We start from the raw sequence: 25,374 nt of genomic DNA, 5'->3' as shown, positions 1-25,374 counted from the left end.
TTTTTTTTTTTATTACAGCCTAATATATAATGTTATTGTCTGATCGACCGAAAACATATAGGTACATAATATAATAATATGCAATGTGTTTTCCATACACTAAAATTAAAAATAATATTTCACATAATATCTGTACCCACAGAAAGTAATCGGATGTACATAATAATATAATAATAAACTTATAAAATAATATGTGGTGTGTATTATATATACCGTATTAAAAAGATTAATATTTTACATGATAAAAAATAATACACATAGGTACGACATACATGATACAAGTATACGGCCCGAGCTATCGAGTAAAACACCACGACCCGCCCATAAACACAATATTGTTATTAGTATTATTATTACTGTTATTTTACAATTGTATAGTTTTGTCATACATAAAATATTAGATATATGTATACATCGTAGCATGATAATATATTTTACTTTAATCGTCAATTTTTAAACGGCGGATGATGCTATTTTTTTTTTTTAAATATTATTTTCTTATTGTAAATATTTGAACAGTCGACAAATAACTATATAATAATAATAGGTAAATAATATATACGAATTTAAACTTAACAAGCACATTGAGCTTTGGAAACATTATTATTGTTAATAATGTTTTCAAAAGTGTTTACCATTAAACTTAGCTCTCTTTAGAAATTAATATTGATTACATAAGTAATTAAATAATAATAATAAATAATTACAAAAAAGAACAAAAAAAAAAAAAAAGATAATTATGTATAAAGGTAGTAATATTTTTGATATTTTTCACACCAGAGCGCGATCACAATTTTGAAAGTTAACATAAAAATTAAAATATAATGATGATGATTTAATAATTACATTTGGGAGGCATAATCGACGTTGTAGATTCGATTTATGCTATATAGACACAGGCGGATAGATTTCATTTCAACTGCGCGCTGTCGTACCGTGAACGGACATATGGGATTCCAAGTCACTGGCACTCAACACTTGACGACAGTGCTTGCACACTTCTACGTTCATCTCGTGTCTACTGTTCTGGTTATAAATGAACAGTAATTCCTTAAAAATTATAAAATAAAGAAACTGATTAAATTAATACTAATATTTATAATACATAATCGAAGAAAAAAATTGGGATGCTCTACTATACAGTCGGAGTCTGATGCATTTCGTACCTAATTAAGTAATTTACTGTCATACTTATGTTAAATTTCAATAGGTACAATAATAAATCACTGCATACGAAGACGACTACTCTGATAGGAGACGGCTATCTTACATTATTAAATTAATTTTATCTTATATATTTTTGTTACATTATAGTAATTAAATTTAACATTAGTAATATTGCACATAAATAATCAATAGCTTAAATAGTTTATCTTTGAAAATATCTAAGTGTAGTATATTTGTTTCCTATATCGTCGTTTTTATTTTAGATATCCGATTTTGTGAAAATTTTAACATCAAAGTCTACAAAGAAAATCTATTATAGATTATTGGGTTACAGTAAGAAAATACTATAAGACCATGGGGAGTTTTTTATTAAATGTACAAGCATTAGGTACAAAAATTGAATATTTTATACATTTTTAACTACAAAATAATTTATAAATGTTTATGATTTACTTAAAATTTTAACTTAAAACGTTACATAAAATCACGCTTTTATATTTTTAAGATGTAAAAGAACAACATAAGCAGGATCTTGTAATAAATGTTAAAGTGTTTTACTTGAATCTTAATAAGTTTTACAGAAGTTTAACAGAGTTAACTAAATTATCAACAAGTTTTTAAAAAATAAATTAAGGGTATAAATTAGAAAACTTTTATTACTTATAAACAGCTTAAAATTAGTTTAAATATTTTGAAAATTTGAGTATAGAAAATTATAATGTAATTAGTAGTGGAATGTTTCACTACGATTCATTAAATCTTTGATCTACATAAAAAAACTAAAACCGTTTGATGATTTCACGTATCAAAATTATATAATAATCAAGTTTGTTAAAATTCTAACTTAAAACATTTATAAGTAATTTGTGTAATAAAAGGTGTTGGTGAAAATTACAAGCAAAAGTCGGGTATCAGATGTAGGGAGTCTAATGATATTATTTCCGCCGCATAGAAAAACATTGAATAATGTTGCATTACCTAACAATGACGGATGGACATGATTAAATGCATTATGTATTGGTTGCTAGGGAACGGAGCAGCTTTACGATAAATCCATTATGATAACGAATAAAAAAATATGTTTAAACAAGGTAGCTATTATATTACGATGACGTAATTATATGATTAATTTGTTGATAGGGGCCAACTAGGTATACTGTAATGCGAAATCGGTCGGATAATGTAATCATATTACGCATAGGTCAGGTCAACACAAGCAACTTGGGTTCTGTAACGTTAAAGTAAGCACCAAACCCAAAAATCCACCGAGATAACGAAAAAAAAAAGTTGGATCCAGCCAAAAAATAAATCCGTGTCAAAATACACGTAATAATCATTTTAAAATCAATATGCAAAGGGTCTATGACAGAAAACATAAAAAGCTAGACAAAAGTGTGGACAGTGCAGGTGATAGACATATGGATGGAATTAAAAAAAATTTAAGGCTCGAGCATTACAATTAATATTACGTGGAAGTACGTACCCGCTGCTTTTGGATGTCGGGCAACAGCAACACAAGTTCCTGGAAGACGGACTCAAAGCTGTGGGGGGCAAGTGCTTCGACGCAGTACGAGTAAAAGTCAAACGCGGTAATGACTTGTTTGCGAAACAACGTGGACATCTCTTTGAACTTTTCAAACGTGTCAAAGCGTTCGTCGCGAGCAGGTATTAGCGCGGCCATCAGGTTGTTGATAAGCACTTTGTTTCGGACTGATGATTCGGCTGGATGCACATACTCGAACGGTTTACCACCACCGCCGCCGCTGTCGGACAACGACAGACCGGGCGGTGCTTTGATTCTGTGATGGTTCTGTGCTGCAGGAGATGGTCCGCGGTTACCAGACAGCCCGGGGGGTGCTCTGACCGGTTGCTGCTGTTGTTGGTACGCGTTCTCGAATCCTGGCGGTATTTTCGGTGTTTTGATGTGATTGTTTTGCAACTGTTGCTGATTGTGATTTTCTCGCTGTTGGTGAATTTCTCGCTGTTGGTGATTTTCTTTCTGTTGGTGATTTTCTCGCTGTTGGTGTCCAGCTGAAGGAGTAGATTGTTGTTGTTCTCCTCGGTTTTCGTTCTTTTTTCTCTTTTTCTTGTCCTTTGGGTTGTTGGTATCCGAAACGGATTCTTCGTCAGGTTGCGCTGACGTTCGGCTGACCGTAGTAGACTCTTTCTTTTTAGACGACTCTCTCTTCGGCTGTTCAGTCGGGACTGTAGCGACGGATTTTATCACTTCAGTCTTAACAGCGACCGCCTTATTATTCGTTGAAGTTGTCGCGATTGCAGTCTTGGACGACACGTCGCCGGCCGCACCACCGTTACACATCTGCACTGCGTCAACGTTTTTGGTATTGGGTTTATTGAAATTTTCCTTATTACTACCGTTGCTATCCACAGTCGAAGGGGTTTTCTTCCCGTTTTGTACAATACTGCTCCCGTTGACATTGTTTTCTGTAGGCGAGTTTTTTTTTGAATTATCTGTTTTTTTCTTGTTGCCACCTAATTTGGCCAGGTTGCTTTTGGACGGTTCATATTTTTTGTTCAAATTCGGAAAGTCCGACGGGCCTGGCACCTTTGGCGCCTCAGCTATTTTTTTCTTGATGGCTGGTGGTTCTTTTTTCACCTTTTTCTTGTCACTCTCGTTACCCGTTTTGGCTTTAGACACCCAACTTCCACCGCTCGAACTACTGGCTGCCACTATCTCTTTATTGGCGGTCAACTTGGGGTGTTGCAAGTTTTGCTGCTGCTGTGGCTGATGATTATGGTTGCCGTCCAGCGATGGAAAATCTTTGGCTTGGTTAGGCAATCGTGGGCCTGAAAGAGCCTTAGTGTCTTTGTTTCGATCCGGTTTAGGAGGTTCTGCTGGTTTTTTTAACACTGCGGCCATTCGAATGTTATTCATCGCCGGTTTCTGGACCTTGGTTGCCACTGACGGCTGGGGGTCCTGTCCTAGAGCCGGGAACGAATGCAAGTCTCGTGTATTAACCGATTGATTTTGTTTCCTGGTGCGGGCACATGGCAACACCGTCGTGTGCTGACCGTTTAGCGATGGGAAGTCTGCAGTATTGCGTACATTGATAGCACGATCTGATGATGTTGTAGGCAACATGTGACCGTCGGAATGATTGTTGTTATTAAGACTGTACATAAATTATGATGGTTAATGTTAAACAGGTGTCGCAAAATCAGTATCATTATATTTATTTGAAAAAGCGGAGTTATTTAATTGAGTATATTCATATTTCTAGACCGTTTTTAATTTAATTTAACTGAATTAAATACTTGGAAAATTTGAGTGTAGACTATATATGGTTAAATATTGATTACTTTGTAAATATTATAATACTCACGAATTATCAGATGTAGGCTGACGAGGTGGTTGGCGTGGCGGTTGGTACTGGTTAGGCCTGCTAGCTTCAACTGTTGGATTGTGTCGCGGTCTTAAGTTAAATTCAAGTTTTAAAGTACGGGCTTCTTTATATCCTTGTTTCCCCAAGTCCCTGCTGTGTGTTTGCGCTTTATGAGCTATTATGCAAAAATAAACGAAAGTATGAAATATGTTAATAATATTCAATAATTTTCAATCGACCAAACGTATAATAAAATATACCTTGTAAGTCGATCGATGTACGAAAAACTGACGTAAATTGTTCATTAATACAATTTCCTTCTTCGCAGAGGTAGTGATTCTCGTAATAATGCTTTCTTAGCCAGTCATATGACCTGAAAAATATAGAAACATATCGGTAAGGAAACCCGTAATAATATGTGTAATAGTCGATATAATTCATTTACATAAAAAAATAATACACACATGTAGTAATCTTGAATACCATCGGCATCACAAAAATGACAATAGAAATGCTCCTTCCTTAGATGTTTATAAAGCTCATCCTTGTCTAAGTAACGGACATTACAAAATTGACATTTAGGATGACCCCGGTGAGATGTATTATCAGGGTCGCCGCATTCTTCATGTCTAGTTAACTCATCGTAGTTATACCAACGTCTCTGGCTTGGGAATATCTAAACGATTAAAGTAAATACATAATTACAACTTAATTCGTTAGTATTCATATGTTATGAAAAAAACGGAAAATTGGTATCCGCTGTGCTGTTTATACAGTTGGAGTCGAGTGTACCTCATCAAATGTAATGAATGTGTTAAACTTGAAATCAATGATAAAAAATTGCATACAAAAAACGGTTTTAGATGAGGTCGACCGATTTAGTATTTGTTAAGTTTACTTTAAGGTATATTTATTTTAGTATTAAGTCATTTATTTTATAACCTATAAATAAAATATGGTCAACAAAAATTAGAAAATTGTAAATGTCTGATACAGGATAAAACTGACTCTAAATATTTTATAATTTTCATTGAGTATAATAAACAATGATAAAACAAGACCTAGAAAGGTTGGGGATTACAAGTTGGGAAGAGTTGGTCCAGGATCACAGAAGTTGTAAAGAATTGAGAGAGGCGGCGAAAATTCTTACAGAGTTATGAAGCCATATGATGATGATGATGATAATAAACGATAATTTATACAACTTAATAATGTTTCAAATTTCTAAATATTATTTATTGAATTAAGAAATAAAATAACATAATCCTGTTTTAGACATGACCACATAATTTCGTTAAAATTTTAAACTTGAAATTTTCTTATAACGTATTAGTGAAATTACGTTCAACAGGTTTTCCATAATTCTTGAAACAAAAACTTAAATGGTTAGTTAATTAGAAGTTTGTATTCAATTTTAAATTTCAAACATTATAAGTTATATAAATTTTACACTAAATAATAATTAGCATAATTTGATACTTTTTAATTGGTATACAAAAAAATAACTGTGGAATCTTGAATTAATTGTATTTTCAAGCTTTTTCTTATCAAAAATAAATTTTTTTTAAGTATTCTATGTAAATTTTAAGTTTCTACAGTTATCAATTTTTAAGTTATAACTAAGAATAGAATAGATTTGTAATTAAAACCACCTTGATAATTTTAACTGCTCAAAAAGATGATGACAGATAGAACAAAAACAGACATTATTGTAAAATCAACAGATTAATAGAATCGCTCATAATACAATATAGGTATATTAAATTGAATAGATATAAAAAAATTAACTAAATAAATTGACTTTTTAGTTTAAATCACCTTTAAATTGTTCACACAGAGGCGACAAGCATAAAGACGATGGTTTCGTTCCATGTGTGTTGCTAATTGTTCAAACGACTGGAACTCTGGGTGATCGTAACATTTTTTACAGTAGCAACGCAATAATTGGTCAAATGAATTTTCCACAGAAAGATCACCAAATGCAATGCCATATTTTTTGTTATATCGAGGATATGAACGATCATCCAAATTTTTAAACAAATCCAACTCATCTTTGGTAAAAATTACCTATAAAAAAAAAAACTTAAAAGTTAAATTTATTATACTTAGATACAATTTAAATCAACTTTGTATGAAATCACAATGATTTACGGAGATATATTCAAAGTTTTTCATATTTTTTAAACTACTAATTAAATGTATAGAAGTATAGAAATGTTTTATTAATTAGTTATTTCAACTACATTAATAAAGATTTCAAGCTGGATTGAAAATGTAAAAAGTTGTAGAAAATGTTAGAAATCTCAGAATATATCTACTATTCATCTTAGTTGTATTAAAAAAAATGTTTATATAATATTACAACTGATAAGGCTCATCTAAGTCTAAACTCATAATGGTAAATAGTAAGTATCTACATATAATAATAGTTATTGAATTATTGGAGTAGTTGAACAATACCATATATATAAGCATTAAGAATAAGATATATTAAAAACCTTGGTCAGCATTCGTCTGCATATTGGACACTCCTTTTGATCGCAGAGCACTCGCATGGTAGTCGAACACTCATAACATACAGGATGATCGCACGTACCAATTGAATAAATTGATTGCATTTTAAAACATATAACGCAACCAGGACCTGATGGTTTGGACGACGCTGGACGCGATTTGTAAGTTGATGATCTTCGGTCCATTTCTACTAATCAAAAAAAAAAAAAAATGAATATAGTAATATTAATACGAGGGAGTTGTCTCAACATTAAAATTTGTAGTTTAGGAGATTACGATGATAACTGTTAAGTCTCAACTTACTATGTTTGGCACTGAACGCGAAAAATAAAATTATGTATCAAGGAAATATATGTTGCGCATGCACGAATACAAAAACGTGTACTAATTATATATACGATATGATGTATGTATTTAGTGAAAGTATACTATCGAGAATAATATTATCGTTTGATGGCGACTTTGCGACAATAACAAAGTGAGAAAAATGAAAAGATTTAAAAAAAAAATTGATAGTGTTAAATCTAAAATTGATATTTTCAAAATTAGAAAAATATATGCAAAAAAAAAATATAATAATAATAATAATAATCACACGATCACATGTGGCGGTGGAGGACGGTGCCCCGTCGGTCGGTTGCGATTCGTTCGATGACCGTTGTTACCATTAAGACCGGGAAAATGGTAATGTGATAAGAAAAATAAAGCAAACATCAACAACAACAACGACGACGGTGAACAGTATCATTATAATTTTCACCACGATTCACGACCGTGTTTTTCATCGAGATAACGATCGAATGTGAACCTAACCAGATGACGGTTTATCAATGGCATGGAGGGGATGGTTGGGAGATAACGCGACGACGATCGTGTCTGATAGCAAACACGAGGTCGGGCGTAGTGCAAGACGTAATACAAATACCCGCGAGTCTGTTGTTGTTTGGTGGTTTGGTGTGTGGTTTCGATAGTTTTCAAATTTTTCGCGTCGACCAACGCCCACGATACGGTCAAAACTCTAAACAAATTTTAATTTAGATACGAACAACCACCGTGTATTAATTTCCTGCCATTCAATCCCGTGTGTCGTCTAGGAGTGACGACGTAGGCACGCGTGTTTGCAACGTTGAATGTCATTTGTGGACGTCTGCATGAATGGAAGAAGCGTCGTCCAAATTATCATCCGGCAGCACCGACGCCGCCGAGTCCGCCGACTGGCGGTTACCGTTATGTTTCACGAAAAAACGTCACACGGAAGAAATAAAGTACGTAGACACTGTGGTAAACTCATGGCGCCTCAAAGAACGGGTGAGTACATTGTCTGTCATTTAGTAAAACATTATCTTGAATTTTCATTAATTTTATATTATTTCGTGTTAATTTATTTTGTGGATTTAGATGAAGACTGTGAGTGTTGCACTTGTCATGTGCCTGAATGTAGGTGTAGATCCACCAGACGTTTTAAAAGTGCAACCTTGCGCCCGTCTAGAATGTTGGATAGGTATAGATTTCACAACAACTATAATTGAAAAAACAATAATTTTGATATATCTTAATCTAACAAAATTGTTTGGTCTTATAAACGTGTTTAAACTGAATTAGATCCAATGATGATGATGCCTCAGAAAGCATTGGAAGTCATTGGAGCCAATTTACAAAAACAGTACGAAAGATGGCAGCCAAGAGCACGATACAAACTATCGTTAGACCCAACTATAGAGGATGTAAAAAAATTGTGCATTTCCTTGAGACGAAATGCAAAAGAAGAAAGAGTCCTTTTCCACTATAATGGACATGGTGTTCCAAAACCCACAGTAAATGGTGAAATTTGGGTGTTTAACAGGGTAAGTTGATTTTAATTTTTAGTTATTATTCTTAATAAACATTTTAATATTTATAATTTATTTCAATTTTGTTAGACATATACCCAATACATTCCATTGTCCATATTTGATCTTCAAACTTGGATGGGATCACCATCAATTTTTGTCTATGATTGTTCAAATGCAGGAATGATTATAAAATTATTTGGTCAATTTGCTGAACAGCATGAAAAAGAAGATTCGGTCGGTATATATTAATTTGTTTTGTTATAATAGTTTTTTTTTTTTTATTTACTGATCATTAGCTTAAAATTAAACTTTGAAATTTAGATAATATGATAAATAATAATATAATATTGATTTCTATAGGAAAAAAATAAATTGGCAATTAAATTTGTTTGACGTATTGCATTATTGAAAGAAAACATAGTAGAAGGATACTTAACTAATACATTTCATTTTTTTTATTAGTTATGTTCCATTATTTATAACCTTTTAATAAATTTGGACTAATATAAATATACATATTTAACATGGCACCAATTTATAATTTATGTAATATTATATTTCTTACTGAATAAAAAGCTTATTTATGCTGATACTATTAATTTATTAATAACTACAACTTTAATTATTGGTTCAAAAGTTTCATTCAATTATTGTAGTACATCAATAATAAATTGACTAAATTCCATGAAATTTTACAAAAAATATTTAATGTTTATTAATTATTTATTTATTTTGTAATATTTAACCATCTACTTTTTGATGTTCTTTTGTATAATTTAATATTTACTTATTATAATGATTATAATGTATATAATTTTTAAGAACCATTGTTATACTATTTTATTTCCGATTGAGTATAAAATAACTTTTATTAACCTTTAAAAAAATTAAATATCTTTTCTTTCAATAATAACCATTTTGTTTTTACTTAAAGCTATATATTATACAACCATAATTCATAAACATGTTTTTTATTCACATAGGTAATAATATGGCAATGAATTCTTAATACACATCTGCACCTCTTTAATATTTGTTACTTTAATTTTTAGAGTGATGCGACACAATGCCCATTGTTTATAAACCGTGAAAGACCTTCCTTTAAAAATTGCATTCAACTAGGTGCATGTCAAATAGATCAAACACTTCCAATGCATCCAGACTTGCCTGCTGATTTATTTACTTCTTGTTTGACTACACCAATTAAAATGGCTGCTCGGTGGTAAATTATTATATCTATAAAAATATAGAAATTATAGTTATAATTATTATTGATTTTAAAATAAAACATAACTATTCATAAGCTATTTAGTTTGTGGAAATCAATATATTTTTTATAATTTATAATCAATTGTGATTGATGTAATTATGTGCATATATTTAATGAAGGCAGTTTTATAATTTTTATCATTTTACATTCAAATTATAATTATATCAATACGTGACCTGTAATTTAAAATCGCTGCTTAAATATGACTGATGGTGGTTTGATATTACTGCTTTGTCTCAATATTCTTTAAGAAATATTATCGTGTTAGTATTCAAAATTAAAGAAACACACGTCATTTGAGTTTAAAGTTCAAATGTCTAATAGTGATATTATTAGATTAACAAACATGTTAGACTTTAAATTTATTGCTACAATAATAATCAATTGACTAAAATGCATTTTAAAGTTATGTCATTGCAATTTAACATATCAGCAATTTACTGTACTTGTAATTAGTACCTAATGTGTTGAAACATCTCAATAATAATAAATTAATTTATATATATTAGTAATGCAGAAATATATTTTAATGAATACCATAATGATATTTCATCAGTAAATGATTTGAATGTTTTTTATATTTATTTAATATTGAATCGTTTGTTTATTCTTTAAATTGGGGTACTTGGAAACTGTAAATAATTAAACCTTAAAAAATAAAAATAATACTTCTATAATCACTGTTTATAAAAAGTGTATTATGCTATAGATTAAGAATTAGTATACAAGTAAATAGGCATCATAATATTTTTATCAAGTTCAATTGAAGTATTTAATCTTTTATTATTTTTAATTTAAATTTTACAATTTTTGTCTCTGTATCTAACATTTTTTTGCATATATTACATATTTTAGATATGAATTTATTTACAAAACACATATTGTAATTAAATTTTCTGTTTAGTATAAAAATATACTCAAAGTGATAATATTTAATGATTAATTATAGAGATAATATACTATTTTAATCTACAAAGAATGTTTTGTGTCTGATTAAAATTAATTTTTGTATGTAATTCATTTCTGATAAGTTTATGTTGTGTCCAAAATGTTTTAAAATTGTTAGATAGTTAGATGCTCAACTATCTATGTTCTTAAAAAATATATTTTTCTAAACAAACTGTGAATTATAGTTTGATTTGTTTATTATTATAATTTTTAGAAATATTGCATATTTACAAAAATCTCTACAAAAAAAAAAAAAAAACTGAATGTAATATGTAAGATTTAATTTTAAATATATTTGCAGGTTTGTAATGCAAAACATGTCAAAACATTGTTCAAAATTATTTCTTGATCTTGTTGATAAGTAAGTTTTCATTAAAAATAACTGCTATTAATTAATTTATGTTTAATTCAATTTATTTATTTATTAAATTTTTTATTTTCATTAGAATTCCTGGTACATTAAATGATCGACGGACAATGTTAGGAGAATTAAACTGGGTATTTACTGCCATTACTGATACAATAGCTTGGAACATATTACCTAGAGGTATAATTAGAATAAATTATTTACTTAATTTGTAATAGACACTTTACAAAAACTTTAAACATTTTATTTTTATTACAAAGATACTTTTCAAACATTATTTCGGCAAGATTTGTTGGTTGCAAGTTTACTAAGAAACTTTTTACTTGCTGAACGTATTATGAGAACATATGACTGTGAACCAGTATCTTCACCTAAATTACCAGCAATGCACAATCACCCCATGTGGCAGGTTTGTAGAAAATAAAAATATTAAACATGTTTCTTAATGAAAAATATGGTACTTGACATATTTATTTTAATTCATTTATACAAACTATTAATTTGTAAATATTTTGTTTAGTCATGGGATCATATTTTAGACTTGTGTTTGTCTCAATTACAACGTGTTCAAGATCATGGTGATGGTTTTTTTGTACGCACAACATTTTTTGAAGAACAATTGACTGCATTTGAAATTTGGCTAGACCATACATCTTGTTTACCAGCACAACAACGTAGTGCACCCGAACAGCTTCCCATTGTACTCCAAGTAATAAAAACAATAAACATAACTATTTGATGTTCTATAATATTTTATTATGTGTTTTTTAGGTTCTATTAAGTCAAGCACATAGACTTCGAGCGTTAGACTTATTGGGTAGATTTTTAGATTTGGGGCCATGGGCTGTAAATTTAACTTTATCTGTAGGCATATTTCCTTATATATTAAAATTACTGCAGAGTTTTGCTGTTGAACTTCGACCAATGTTAGCATTTATTTGGGCTAAAATAATGGCTGTGGATCATGTAAGTGTCCAAAATAAATTACTAACATTAAATAAATAAAAATAATGATTGGTTATATCTATTTTCAGACTTGTCAAACTGATATTGTTAGGGAAAATGGTTTTAAGTATTTTTTTCAACTAGTTGAAGATATACGTTTGCCTGTAAGTATAACAATTGCTTTAATATTTTTATTACTCTTTTTTTTCTTTAAAAAAGTGCTTGGTTAATTGTTAACTTTTATTAAATTGTATTTTTTATATTTACTTTATGCTGTGTAAGAATTTTTGTCTATGCATAATTATTCTTATCGTTACATTTACAGTGATAATTACAATTAAAAATGTGAAAATATATATTTAATCTTTTAACTAATTTATTTTTCTCGTATGACAGTCTGATTGAATGATTTTATATGCATTAAAAAAATGGGTACTTGTTTGTTATCACTCTGCTAATACACTATTTAAAACGTATTACTTCACTAGGCAATTTCATGCTTACATCCTTTAATCTAAACATTTGATATTTATGATTGATATTTCTCTATAGATTGATATCATCTTAGCTCTTAGGCAAGTCCAGTATAATATATATTTATGGAAAAGAGGTAAATATTTCTTATAAAATATTTTGATATTGTATTTTATTAATTTATAACTATATTAGTATGTTGTTGGCTTGTCACTTATATGTCTAATTTCAAGTTCATACCTTTCCTGTAAATATTATTAACTTTTTAAAATTAATTTTAATGACTTATTCCCTGTGATATTTAATTGTAGCATTAAATTTTTACTTTATTATGTTTACTTATTGTAAAATATATATTATCAACTATATTACTATTTATACTTAATGGTAAACAATTTAATATTGTTATTTATTTTTATTTGAAATTTGTTTCATAGTTAATAAACACTGGAGTATATTAGACAGTCATCCAGTAGTGGGGTAAAATAACAAACAAGTATTTTTAAATGTCATTAGTAATTAGTAATTAATAATTTATAACTACATTTATAATCTGAGTTACTTCACTATTTTATATTTGGTATATTTATATGTAGGTTAACATAGGTAGATAGAATGTTACCTATAAGATGAATATTAATATTACACGACACAGTATATGGAAAATCGATTTTAAACAGTTAATATTTTTCCAAATATTGAAGAAATGTTATTTATTGTCTTTATATACCCATTATAATTATGTTATTAGGAAGAACAAAGGATGTTGGGAACTGTTGTATTGTCCCGGCTAATGCAAAACTATAAGAATGGTCAACAACTTGGGCTTAAGAACAATTTAGTGTGCATATGTCTTGAACAATTAGCCAACGCTAGTGCTCCATATAAACAATGGTTGACCTTGTGTCTTGCTCAGCTATGGTCTGATTATGATAAAGCTCGTTGGGTTGGTGTGCGGGATATAGCTCATGAAAAACTTTACATTTTATTAGAAGATAAAGTACCTGAAGTAAGTTAATTGTTCATGGAAATAATATATTTTTTTTAATTTCTAAAAAATGTATTATGATTGTTTGTAGTGATGACAATTTAGGATAAGACTGAATAGACTTCCTCTTTTGCTATTTAATATGCTATTATATATTTTGATAACACTTTAATTTCAACTAAAAAAGAGAGAAATGAGAAACCAATTTAATGTTTATATTAAGAGTGCTAGGTATTGTACCGCATGTGTTTATCTGGCATACTGAATACTGATATATAACATAGTAAATGTACGTTTAGCAGTTTCAATTGTGTGTTGTTAGCATAAATATTAAAATGAAGTTATCTGCTTTTAAACATTAAGGTAGGAATGTTATCTGTGTTCTCTTAATTTTTTTTTTTATAATATTTTAATTTTAAGTAAGTTATAAGTATTTAACATATTGTTATTTAAAACACAGTATCAAAAAATAACTCAAAATAATAATTAAATTTGTGTTTTAGGTTCGAGCTGCAGCAGTGTTTGCTCTTGGTACTTATGTAAGCTGTGATAAGGATCGTACTGACTATGCTATAAAAGTTGATCTAAATATTGCCTTGACTTTATTAAATACTGTTGCTAAAGATATGAGTCCTATGGTCAGGGAGGTAATAGTCAAAAACAATTGTATTTTTTTATTTTATTAGTTGTTAATTATTCATAATAATGATCATTTTTACACTATGTTTGTTTTTAGGAAGTAATAATTGCTCTTCAATGGACAGTTATCACATTTGAAAGATACTTTTTAGAAATAGCAATGCAGGAACAAACAGAAAAACCATATGGATCTCTTTATAAAAGTATGTTCTAAATTAATTTGTAAATGCCAAAATATAAATCAATTTTTGTTATAAATCCTATTATAGGTCCAAATGGTAGCTCAAAAATAGCTAGTCTGTCTAGAAAAGGATCTAAAGAAAATTTTTCAATGCAATCTACTAATGTAATAGTCACTGCAGCATCACCTCAAGTATCACCTGCACCTAGCATTTCAGATGAAATGCCAGAAGAATCGAAATCTGATCATTTGAGGCGTACAAATTCGTCCTCATCAATAGTGACCTTAGGTATGTATATATTTTTTAAATTAACTAGACATAATTTCTAAAGTATTTTGTCTCTTAGATGCTTATCAAACAACATCTGCCTATAGCAATAATCACTCTAAACTATGGAAGGGTTTGACAGCTTTGGAGCACGATATATTTCCAGATGTTGCAGCTACCGCACAAAAGTTAACTAAATACATTAGACAAAAGGTAAGTACTTAATGTGTGTATGTAATATTTTTATTTAAAAACAATTGTAAATTATTATTATTTCTTTTGATTAGCTTAAGAATAAAACGGATAGTCGCTCATCACATTCATTACCTGCATCTCCGTCTTCTAAAAGTTATCTCAGGTATTGAATTGATTGATTCATAATTTGTTTTATTTACTTATACATTGCATTTTTAAATGGTCTTTATGATTTATTTTAGCCCAGGAGATTCTCCTCCATTGTCTGTACATGAACTTCGTACTCGACCAAGAACCCCTATTACCCCGTCAAGATCTAATTCCAGGACAAAAAAAATTGTTCCCAACACTGTACGTAACTTCTATTATGTACAAAAATTGTTTTAGAAGAATAATTATTAATACATCCATTATGCAATTAGATTGTAGAAGAAACTACTATGCTTTCATCATCATCATCACCTCCAAATATAGAAAGTGATTGTGAAAAAGACACAACAAATCATACTAAAAGTTTATTAAAATCTCAATTTTTTGAATGGGTATCTAAAAATTTTGCTCATCCATTAAGTGGTATGAATGATGGAGGTGATTTTGAGAGTGCAATTTACTATGAACGTGACTGGAGGTAACTGATATTAAAACAAATATTGTTTTTATAACTTTTGATATAATATTTAACAAGTAATAGTATTATTTTAATACTTAAAATGTATTTAATAGGTATACTCGAAACATGATGCTCCGTAAAGAAGCATTAGAAGAACAAAACAAAGTAAATAATTTAAATTGTAAGATAGAACATCAAATATTCTCTTCAAAATGTAAACAATCACCAAATTCATTGGTGTTTTATCCATATGACCCACATGTTGTTGTAGCTACAAAAGATTATTTAACGTAAGTAGTACATATTTATAACTGTTAATTGATGTAAAAAAAAAATTAGTTACAAATTCTATTTTCTGATATAACTACTTTTAAAACATATTTTTTAAATTATAGAGTGTGGGATTATCATAGTAGCTATAAGCTGTCTCAATGGAAACCAGATGTCAGAAGTCTCGATCTGTCATATAGATCAACTCCGCATTTATCTGCTGTAGAACTAATTAACAGCCACGATGTTGCGTTGGTGTTGGCGGGATACAATGACGGAAATATTCAAGTTTGGTCTCAATGCATCGATGGACCTCCTAAATTGGTTACCGGTTGGCATGCATTACCTATTTGTAAGAGTCCAAGTTTTGAGAGTTCTTCAAGTAAATAAATTTAATCTTAGCAAATTATTTAATATTATAAATTGTGTTAATTTTATCTAATAATTATCAGTGGCTATGCAATGGGATCAAAGGTCGTGCCATTTAATTTGTGCAGGTGATTCAAGAGTTATTAAAATTTGGGATGTTGAGACTGAAACTAAACTGACTGCTTTATCAACGGGAGTCAATGCCTCTGTGACAACCATGTCCATGCAATCTAAAGGTAATTAAAGTTTAATTGTTGCTAAGATCAATCAACATCTAAGTACAGTGTATATTTTATAAATTTTTCAATCATTTAATTTAATCCAAATTAATAATATATTTTGATTAGAAATGATGAATATATGATCATAACACACACCTAAGTATACTTCCATTTTATAGTGAACTTTTAATATTTAAATTATTATATTCAGAATTTTGAAAAAAAAACCAATTTATATATTTTTTAATTTGATTTCTTGATGGCTGTTTGTTTAGATTATACAATTATGATACAAATTAAATAAAGAAAAAGAAATGTGTAAAACCATGTATATTATTTTAAAGTATGTTTATATGATACAAATCATAACATTTTTTCATCTAATTAATCAAATTTATTTAATAATTGATAAATACATATCTATTTTAAATTATTTAATAATGCAAATTTGTAATATCTTATGATATGAAAATGTTTGATATTGTTTGATTCTATATACCAAAGTTATTTTATATTTGTTTACAGACAATAATAATATATTTGCTGCTGGCTGTAAAGATGGTTCAATTAAAGTGTTTGATAAAAGACTTCCGCCAGATGAAGCAAAAATAGCTTCTTTCATTGGACATCATAGTAAAATACTTACCTTAAGATTACAAGATGCTACAGTAGTATCTGCTAGGTAAATTTATTTTTCTAATTTTATTAAAAACAAGTATTAACTGATTAATCAATGCAATAGTGCTTATGGAGACATAAAAACATTTGAGTTTGGTCATAGTGCACCACAGCAGGAATTTCATGTCAACAACATGCAATCCGCAGCCATTCACTCAATGTGCAATATAATTGCATGGTTAGTATAAACTATAAAATGTGTTTTAAAATAATAATATATATTTTAAGTCATGTTATTTTATTTTTAGCAGTAGTATAAATCAGATGTTATTATTCTACAACACTGAGGGTCAGTTGTTAAACTCTTTGAAGTTGACGGACTGGTTCATGAGTACACGTTATTCACCATTAATGACTATTAAGTTTCACCCTCAAAAAGTGCTGCTTTCTACTGGGGCTATGGATGGAACTATAGCATTATATTCAATTGATCCCAAAAGATAATGAACGTATAAACTTTTTGTTTTTTTTTTTCATGTTAATTAATTTTTGTTATTCTTTTTCTAACACTTTAAATATTCATGACACTTTCTTTTATTGTGCTCAAAAATTGCTATTCGACTGAACATTCGTTTTTTATGTACTTAGTATTTTTCTGTACATAAAAAATTAATTTATTATTATTATTTTTAAATTAATACTATAAATATTATTGTTGTTACTCTGTTAATTGAATGTCTTGTACGTTCTGCCATAAATCGTTTATATGTTCAAACATATATTTTAGTTCTTTATGCCGATGCAACAAAAAAAATTCTTGTAAATGAGCTGGGATGACTGGTTTGTTATATTTTCTCACATCTTTTATAAATCTATTGTTGTCATCTTCTGTACCTTCTGGGCGAAACCTAATGAACATTTGTGATAATTGATGATCTGAACATGTTCCAATATACTGTTTGTAATCTACTCGGCCACATCGTATCAGTGCAGGATCCAATCTAAAATAACCCATTTGATTATTCTTTATGTTTAGCAATTTATTATTATTTATTACAGACTATATTATTATTATTATTCACCTGTCAACGTAGTTGGTAGTCATAAATAGTATTCTGCCTTCGGACGATACGACACCATCCAAAGCATTTAGCAAACCGCTCAACGTCACTTTAGTACTGCCTTCTGCCATAAGTTAACAATAATGTATAAAAATTGGGTATGGACACCGAAAACATCGTATTTTACAAGGTATGCGCATAATATACCTATGACTGTTTTCCCATCCCTGTTGGCGAACATTGCGTCGATATCTTCCAGGAGCACAAAAGATTTGGTCGGTACTGCTCCCATTAATTGAATGAGTTGATCGTCCGACATTTTTGAGTCGTTAAGGCTCAACACGCACAAGTTATACTTGATCTCGCCAGCCAACGCCATGATCATAGATGTCTTGCCACAACCCGGTGGCCCATAGAGCAGGTAACCTCTACGGTACGGTATTCCTAGAACGCCGAGACAACATTTTATTTTCTATAGTTTCAAGTCTTATTTCATTATTATAAATATAAACTGTGGTGATTCAAAAATTTTACAGCCTGACATTGAATATGTGCATATTAGAAATAAGATACTTTTTCTAAATTTAAAATTCCAGTGTTATGTATTCACTATTTATCAAGCACTTTAGTACCACTACCGTGTTAAAATGCTGAACCAGTGAAATTTAGTTATTTACGTACCCCTGTCCAAATACCAAAATTGGTCATTCACAAAGTCACGTATATCTTTGAGTATATTTTCGATCACGCCCTCGTCTAGTATAACGGACGACATTGACCGTGGAATGCGGGGTTCTCCAAAGTTATGCCACACGTCGTACGAGGGTACCATCAGAGTGGTGCCCAACTCCATGATGGACATGGCGTATAATCTGGCTGAAGGAAAGTCAATGAAATATATTTTATGAAGTACACTATATTTTACAAAGTACAAGACGAATATTTAAGGTATATAATATAATTAACAACTACCACCAGTACAGCGGATACCAACCTTCTTCCAGGATTTCGTTTAGTACTTGTCTATTTCGACCCCAAATAGATAAGTGAAGCGTTTCGTACGGCCTAGAACCATATTCATTGGATAACGTCGAGCTACGATCACGTTTAACGTTTATTGTATGACCCTTATACCTGCAGATTCAAAATTTTCAGTTAATCGTTACAAAGCATTAATTGAATAGCTAATGATTATGCTGGAGCTGGACAAATCGAACAATATCGATCGTGGATGGAAAAATGAGATTTTTAGTATAAAATATCCAAGCTAGCAGAGAGTATATTACAGCACATACTATAATGGTACCCAAAATAAAAAACATTTTTATTAAGGATAAAATAAAAATTTTCGATTTATGAAAGCTAGTTCTTAAATATTTGTGACATATTGGTGAGGGTTTGGAGAAAAATTTGATAACATAAGAAGTAAGAGCTGTGTGAAATTATCTTACTGGATTAAAACATGATTTTAAAGTTTAATATGATATGTGCCGGTATACTGTGTCATTTTTTATTTTTCACGATTCTAGAAAAATTAGTAAGTAGTACATTTTTAAAACAAATTTTTTTCATCATTTTTGAGCCAATCCGACAATATCAGTATTGTGTCAAGATAGTATAAAAATATTTATATTTTTATTTACATTGAAAAATTATAGGTACCTATAACAGAAATCTTAAAAAATTTTAAATTTTAAAATTTTTTTTTATAGTTTTTAGTCATGGTATTGGTATTGGGTGTCTGTGCAATTTCGACAGACGTGCCACTATCAACTAGTAAAATTGTAATGTTTCTACTCAACTGAGTAACCAAAAATGGGGTGTTTTGGGTATTAAAACACCCCTCTCCATCAACGATATAAATGTATAATCTAAAAATATATTATATGTTAAAAATGTTTCAGATTAGGTTAGGATGGATTTTATTTTCTATGTAATTTATAAAAGTTAAGCATATTTTATAATATATTAAAATAAGCATATAACTCTTTTATGGGTGTTTGAATAGTCTCCTCTCTAAGTTGTATTTAAAGATAAAATTAAAACATCCCCCTTTTAAAATTCTGGTTATGCGTCTGCTGCAGTTATGAGACGTTTTACCATAGGTATCGTCTTTGAATCGGGCTTACTTGAACATGTGATCGCCAGAACTTGGCTCATAGTCAAACTTCGACGTCACGTGTCCGGAATCAGTGTTCCGACAGACGGTAGTGACACTGAAGTGCAGTAGATGTTGATTGTGCTTGGAAATCCATTGTAGTAGCCAATTGTAACATTTGTCTGAGTTGGAAACTTCGAGCTCAGTGACGTAATTGCGCCAAAAGTACTGTTTAACCAAACCTATAGTCTCATCGATGACTATCGAAGCCAGGCTCAGGCCGACCAGTTCCACGACTTTCAACATGTACTTACTAGATACGGCGGCCATTGAGATGTGCTTTAACATATTCACTTTTGTACTGTGGATTTAAGTGAATTAACAAAAAGTTTAAATTAAGTATTGTTATAAATTCCAACTTGATAGGAATACGAGTTTAGTATGCTTCAATGACTAATAATATTTATTGAAGTTTACCGAAGATGTGAAAAATGCATTGGAAATAAAATAGTTTAAAGGCGCCTGTATAATTTATACTCCACATTCAAGCAATATAATTTTGTTTAAAATATTTCGAAAAATAACAACGTTGCATGAATAAGTTACTAAGTAGGTAGTTTATTCTTTATAACTAGGTGCACCGTTTAATATTTTAAAATATTTAACAATAGATTCAACAAAGTAGAATTTGATATAGACTATTTATACAAATACATTTTAATAGGCATTTATCTAATAATAATAATAATAATCAGGGCTCTGAACTTGATGCACTCAAAATCATAAAAACATGCGCATACATTATGTATAATAAAATATCAAAGTATACGTATAAATATGTATTTATTTTTAATTAAAAAAGACATACTTGTATAAATTAAATTTAAAAAATGAAATGTGAAATGTGGAGTCACGCAATTGATTATTGCCTTATCGGTATTATTGCAAACGAAATCATAGATAAAATTAATTGAGAATGAACAATGTATATTGTATCAACATATTTGTTTTCTAAATAACAATTTTAGAACGCACCAAAAACGAAAATTTTACATTAATATTTTTCATTTTTCTTAAAAATCAAATTAAAAAATATATAAATTTGTGGAATGCACAGTAAAAACGAGTAAATCTTTGTAATACCTATGGATTTGAAGAAAAAAACCTAAAATATGCAAAAAATATATAATAAAAATGTTGAATTTGAAATCTTTATATCAAAAAACAAAGATGTATCAAATCCGATTTCTTCCATCTACATCCTGAACAAATATGCTAATGCATAAAGTCCCAAGCCCTGATAATAACTATCTCGCAGTACAGCGAAATGCGTTTTACTGGCAAACATAATAACACGTTTTCTAAAATATAGTGAAGGCCTTGTTGAAGAGTGGGGCAATGTGGTAATTGAGAATTTCTTCTGTTTGGGGCCCAGTACTGATAGGTACTGAACGAAATACTGGAAGAGGGTTGGTATCCGCTGTACTGGAGGCAGTTGTTAATAATATTATATACCTTAAATATTGGTCTTGTATATTGTAAGGTGTAGTGTATTTCATTAACTTTTCTCCAGCCAGGTTATTACACGCCATGTCTATCATGGAGTTGGGCATCACTCTGATGGTACCCTCGTACGACGTGTGGCATAACTTAGGAGAGCCCCGCATTCCACGGCCAATGTCGTCCGTTATACTAGACGAAGGCGTGATTGAAATGTACTCAAAGATATACATGACTTTGTGGACGACCATTCTTGATATTTGAACAGGAATACTTAAATAACTAAATGTCACTAGTTCAGCATTTTAAAACGGTAACATGGCAGTGGTACGAAATCGCCTAATATGGTCAATAATAATGGCATTTTAGATTTAAGGTAACATAATTATGGTCTATACTCTACAAGTATACTATGCGTTCCTATAATTTGTAAAACATAGTGTTTTTGGTGTTCGCATACAATTTTATAGTCAGTATTATTAATTTGGAAGTTTGTAACGTACAAAAGTACTAAAGTGATGTTAAGAAGTTTGCTAAACATTTTGGGTAGTGTCGTGTCATTCGAAGGCAGAAAATACTATTTATGATTATTGACTATCAAGTATCAACCATGTCGACAGGTAAATAACAATAATAAATAATAATACAGTACTAAACATAAATAATATCTAGACGATTGGGTCATATTAAATTATACTCTGCTCTAGTTGATTCAATCTGACCGAGTGGATTTTAAACAGTACATTGGAATATGTTCAAATAACTAAATTATCAAAGATAAAAAGATAAAAAAAAATAATTTTTGACAGTTGAAAAGTTTCAAGTTATTTTCACTATTGAAGTATGGGTAAATACAAGAGTAGTTTGCCGCCATGTTTAGAAATAAAGTTTCCAATGTACAGTAAAGAATTAACCTCTTCCTCACTAATTAAATATTTTGAAATTGAATTTCTATTACAGAAATTATGCAACATTCATTTTACCCTAAAAAAAATGAACATTCATATTTTTTAATCATTGATGCAAAGATAAATATGAATTTGTTATTAAGTCGCAGCTCTATAATATTATGCCTATTTTTTAAATAAATAGATGATGATAAAATTGGTGGATACTACTTACGACATTGTTGCTGACGGCAATTTACGTTATACAGAGACGATTATGTGCAACGGCCATTCAACTGCTCCAACTCAATAAAAACAAATTATCATCGGAATCATCGGATGTGACTATAGTCTACAGATCTCCGTGTACAGGTCAAAAATATAGGTAGATATTCAGATGACTCGTACAGTGTTTTAGGAAAATTCATCGGTTTAAGATAAAACTCATTGCGTTGGTATGTGGGTAGGTGGTATTATACAATTATTATTATAGTTCACTGTCTTTATCCAATAGTCGTTCGAAATTTCACAAACATGAATGTTTAAAGCACAATAATATCATTACTACAAAAGAACTGTAGAATATTGAAAAACAAAAACGAAAACACACAACTATGCGAGGCAATATATTAATTGATAATATTAGGCTCGGCATTTAAATATTATAACTCATGATAAAAAATGTTATCAAAACCGGTCAGATCTGTTTCGACAATGATAACATCGTGAGAGACATGTTAACGTGTACAACTGCACCCCACCAAAGACTGTGGTTCGTGGTTACTATGGTTTTATATATGTTCCATAAATGTAGTTTGTGTAGTCTATATAAGTCAGGGGCACACTTATTTTTATATTTTTTTGAAAGGTAAGAACAATTTACAATAATAGCATCAACCTTGTATTATATTTTTAAGCTTTTTAAATAAAAATAAAAATGATATCATTCATAAATCTGAAAAAAAATTAATAAATAAGACAGCTACGGAATGCTCGAACCAGAAAATTTGTAAACACATAACTGGCAATTTCGAATACTAAATCGAATTTATATGTTATAGATGATTGTAGCTGAATGAGAATCATTTAAACATTTATAGAGTATTCTTTAAAAATTCTCATGATTATCTATACTATGCATTTGTTTTTAATTTAATTTAATTAAAATATGACATTTTTTAAATAAGTATAAAAATTGTATTTGTTGATTATTTAAACAACTATATTTATCTGATAAAATTTTTAAATGAATTAGAAATATTGCTTGGAATCATATTTAAATTCGTTATGAAGATTACTTGAATATAACTTTCTTACATTTTAAATTGATTTTTAAGTTTAATATTATTAAAATTTTAAATTCAATTTGTTTAAGGGCTTAAGAGTTCAAATTTAAAAAAATGAAAATTTAACTTTATATTAAATTAAATTATATATAATAATAATTTACTTTATATTATTTTTTTTAATTTAACTTTATATTAAATTCTATGTAAATTGTATATGTTTTCAAAAGCTGTAGGTACTCGATTACTATGGTATTAGTCAATTTAGTTGGAAATTGGAATATTTTGGTACAAATATAGCTGGGTTCGAATCTTCTTTAAATAGCGAATTTAATTAAAAAAAGAAATATTCAATTGTATTCTCAGCAAACAAAGAACCAATGGTACTATTGTAGCAGTTTATGACTTGTCAGCTGTTATGCAGGTACCAAAGGACAAGTATCACTTTTCTTTTATAAGTCAAGGATTAATTGCCTGAACCTTACTGACAGTAACTTATATGCGAAGAAGCTGTGTTCTTAACTATATCAAAGATTTAACAGACAAGAATCTTAAAAAAGATATTGATATAATTTTCTATTCGGACAATTGCGGTCAGCAATAAAAAAAAAAACAAATATTTGTTGTCTGTTTATGCTTACGCTGTTATCAACTTGAGAGTCAAATCGATTACGCAAACATTTCTAATACGTGATCATTCTCAAAATGAAGGTAGTAATGTCCACAGTAAAATCGAAAAATAAATTGATTAGACACTTAAAATCAAGCTCAATCTATTCACCTCAAACTTATTCAACTTTGATTCGCATAGCTAAAAAAACAGGAAGTCTTTACAAAGTTGTAGAAATGACGCACGAACAATTTTACGACGTCAAAGTTTTGCAAGAATCGTGGGATAATAATTTCAATATAGATGAAAACAAGACACGTCAAGTCAAATTGCATGATATCAAAATCCTCAAAGTAGAGAAGGAGCACTCGGAAACATTTTTCTATAAAACATCCTTTGAAGATAAAATATTTAAAAAAACTTGTGTTCGCAAGAGAAGGGAGGAAAATCAATCTTTTATTTCTTTTATGAGAACCATATATAAAAGAAATAAAAGATTGATTTCTGTTAATTCATTAAAAGCTGAAATGGCTATCGCTAAAAATTGTATAAACCAAACATATATGGTACCTATTTCAAAAGAATTAACAGCATATAGTATAAAGCTTATTTTACATGAAAATGCTTACCCAAACTTAGGTTAGGTTGGGTAGGAAGTAGAAGCAGAATTTTAATTGGCTATTTCATCCAACTTATTTTTTTAAATAATTAT

General features: G+C 29.5%; 3 protein-coding genes across 7 annotated transcripts; 1 reads left to right on the top strand and 2 right to left on the bottom strand.

Moving 5' to 3' along the window:
- Positions 1-745: 745 nt before the first annotated feature.
- Positions 746-7,574, bottom strand: LOC112597561 (E3 ubiquitin-protein ligase ZNF598). 2 transcript variants are annotated; one of them, XM_025343662.1, is made up of 8 exons: positions 7,329-7,574; positions 7,010-7,215; positions 6,330-6,578; positions 4,976-5,187; positions 4,772-4,884; positions 4,512-4,686; positions 2,651-4,301; positions 746-1,050 (listed from the first exon to the last, which is right to left on the bottom strand). In XM_025343662.1, the coding sequence occupies exons 2-8, from the start codon at positions 7,208-7,210 to the stop codon at positions 916-918; spliced, it is 2,736 nt and encodes a 911-aa protein (XP_025199447.1). In that variant the 5' UTR covers positions 7,211-7,215; positions 7,329-7,574; the 3' UTR covers positions 746-915. The 2 variants fall into 2 exon arrangements, with proteins under 2 accessions (XP_025199447.1, XP_025199448.1); XM_025343663.1 differs by having other exon boundaries at positions 7,010-7,212.
- Positions 7,575-7,910: 336 nt separating this feature from the next.
- On the top strand, positions 7,911-17,903 carry LOC112597630 (regulatory-associated protein of mTOR). 2 transcript variants are annotated; one of them, XM_025343750.1, is made up of 25 exons: positions 7,911-8,333; positions 8,424-8,526; positions 8,628-8,869; positions 8,945-9,091; positions 9,910-10,079; positions 11,377-11,436; positions 11,522-11,622; positions 11,703-11,851; positions 11,963-12,151; positions 12,214-12,408; positions 12,477-12,551; positions 13,613-13,870; positions 14,353-14,496; positions 14,586-14,691; positions 14,758-14,958; positions 15,017-15,150; positions 15,225-15,295; positions 15,375-15,483; positions 15,555-15,760; positions 15,856-16,032; positions 16,138-16,394; positions 16,465-16,617; positions 17,128-17,284; positions 17,345-17,458; positions 17,532-17,903. In XM_025343750.1, exons 1-25 carry the CDS (start codon positions 8,181-8,183, stop codon positions 17,722-17,724), a joined length of 3,864 nt encoding a protein of 1,287 aa, XP_025199535.1. In that variant the 5' UTR covers positions 7,911-8,180; the 3' UTR covers positions 17,725-17,903. The 2 variants fall into 2 exon arrangements, with proteins under 2 accessions (XP_025199535.1, XP_025199534.1); XM_025343749.1 differs by having other exon boundaries at positions 8,181-8,333; positions 17,529-17,903.
- LOC112597631 (mitochondrial chaperone BCS1-like) lies at positions 17,708-23,393 on the bottom strand. 3 transcript variants are annotated; one of them, XM_025343753.1, is made up of 8 exons: positions 23,002-23,393; positions 21,895-22,218; positions 20,411-20,740; positions 19,276-19,415; positions 18,963-19,157; positions 18,489-18,725; positions 18,303-18,405; positions 17,708-18,221 (listed from the first exon to the last, which is right to left on the bottom strand). In XM_025343753.1, the coding sequence occupies exons 2-8, from the start codon at positions 22,128-22,130 to the stop codon at positions 17,939-17,941; spliced, it is 1,524 nt and encodes a 507-aa protein (XP_025199538.1). In that variant the 5' UTR covers positions 22,131-22,218; positions 23,002-23,393; the 3' UTR covers positions 17,708-17,938. The 3 variants fall into 3 exon arrangements, with proteins under 3 accessions (XP_025199538.1, XP_025199537.1, XP_025199539.1); XM_025343752.1 differs by having other exon boundaries at positions 21,895-22,161; XM_025343754.1 differs by lacking the exon at positions 21,895-22,218.
- Between the last annotated feature and the right edge of the window lie 1,981 nt (positions 23,394-25,374).

This window comes from Melanaphis sacchari, unplaced genomic scaffold, assembly GCF_002803265.2.
Source record: "Melanaphis sacchari strain LSU unplaced genomic scaffold, SCAv2.0 Contig42_pilon_pilon, whole genome shotgun sequence".
In the NCBI taxonomy this organism is placed as follows: Eukaryota; Metazoa; Arthropoda; class Insecta; order Hemiptera; family Aphididae; genus Melanaphis; species Melanaphis sacchari.
This window is presented reverse-complemented; position numbering and strand designations above follow the sequence as displayed.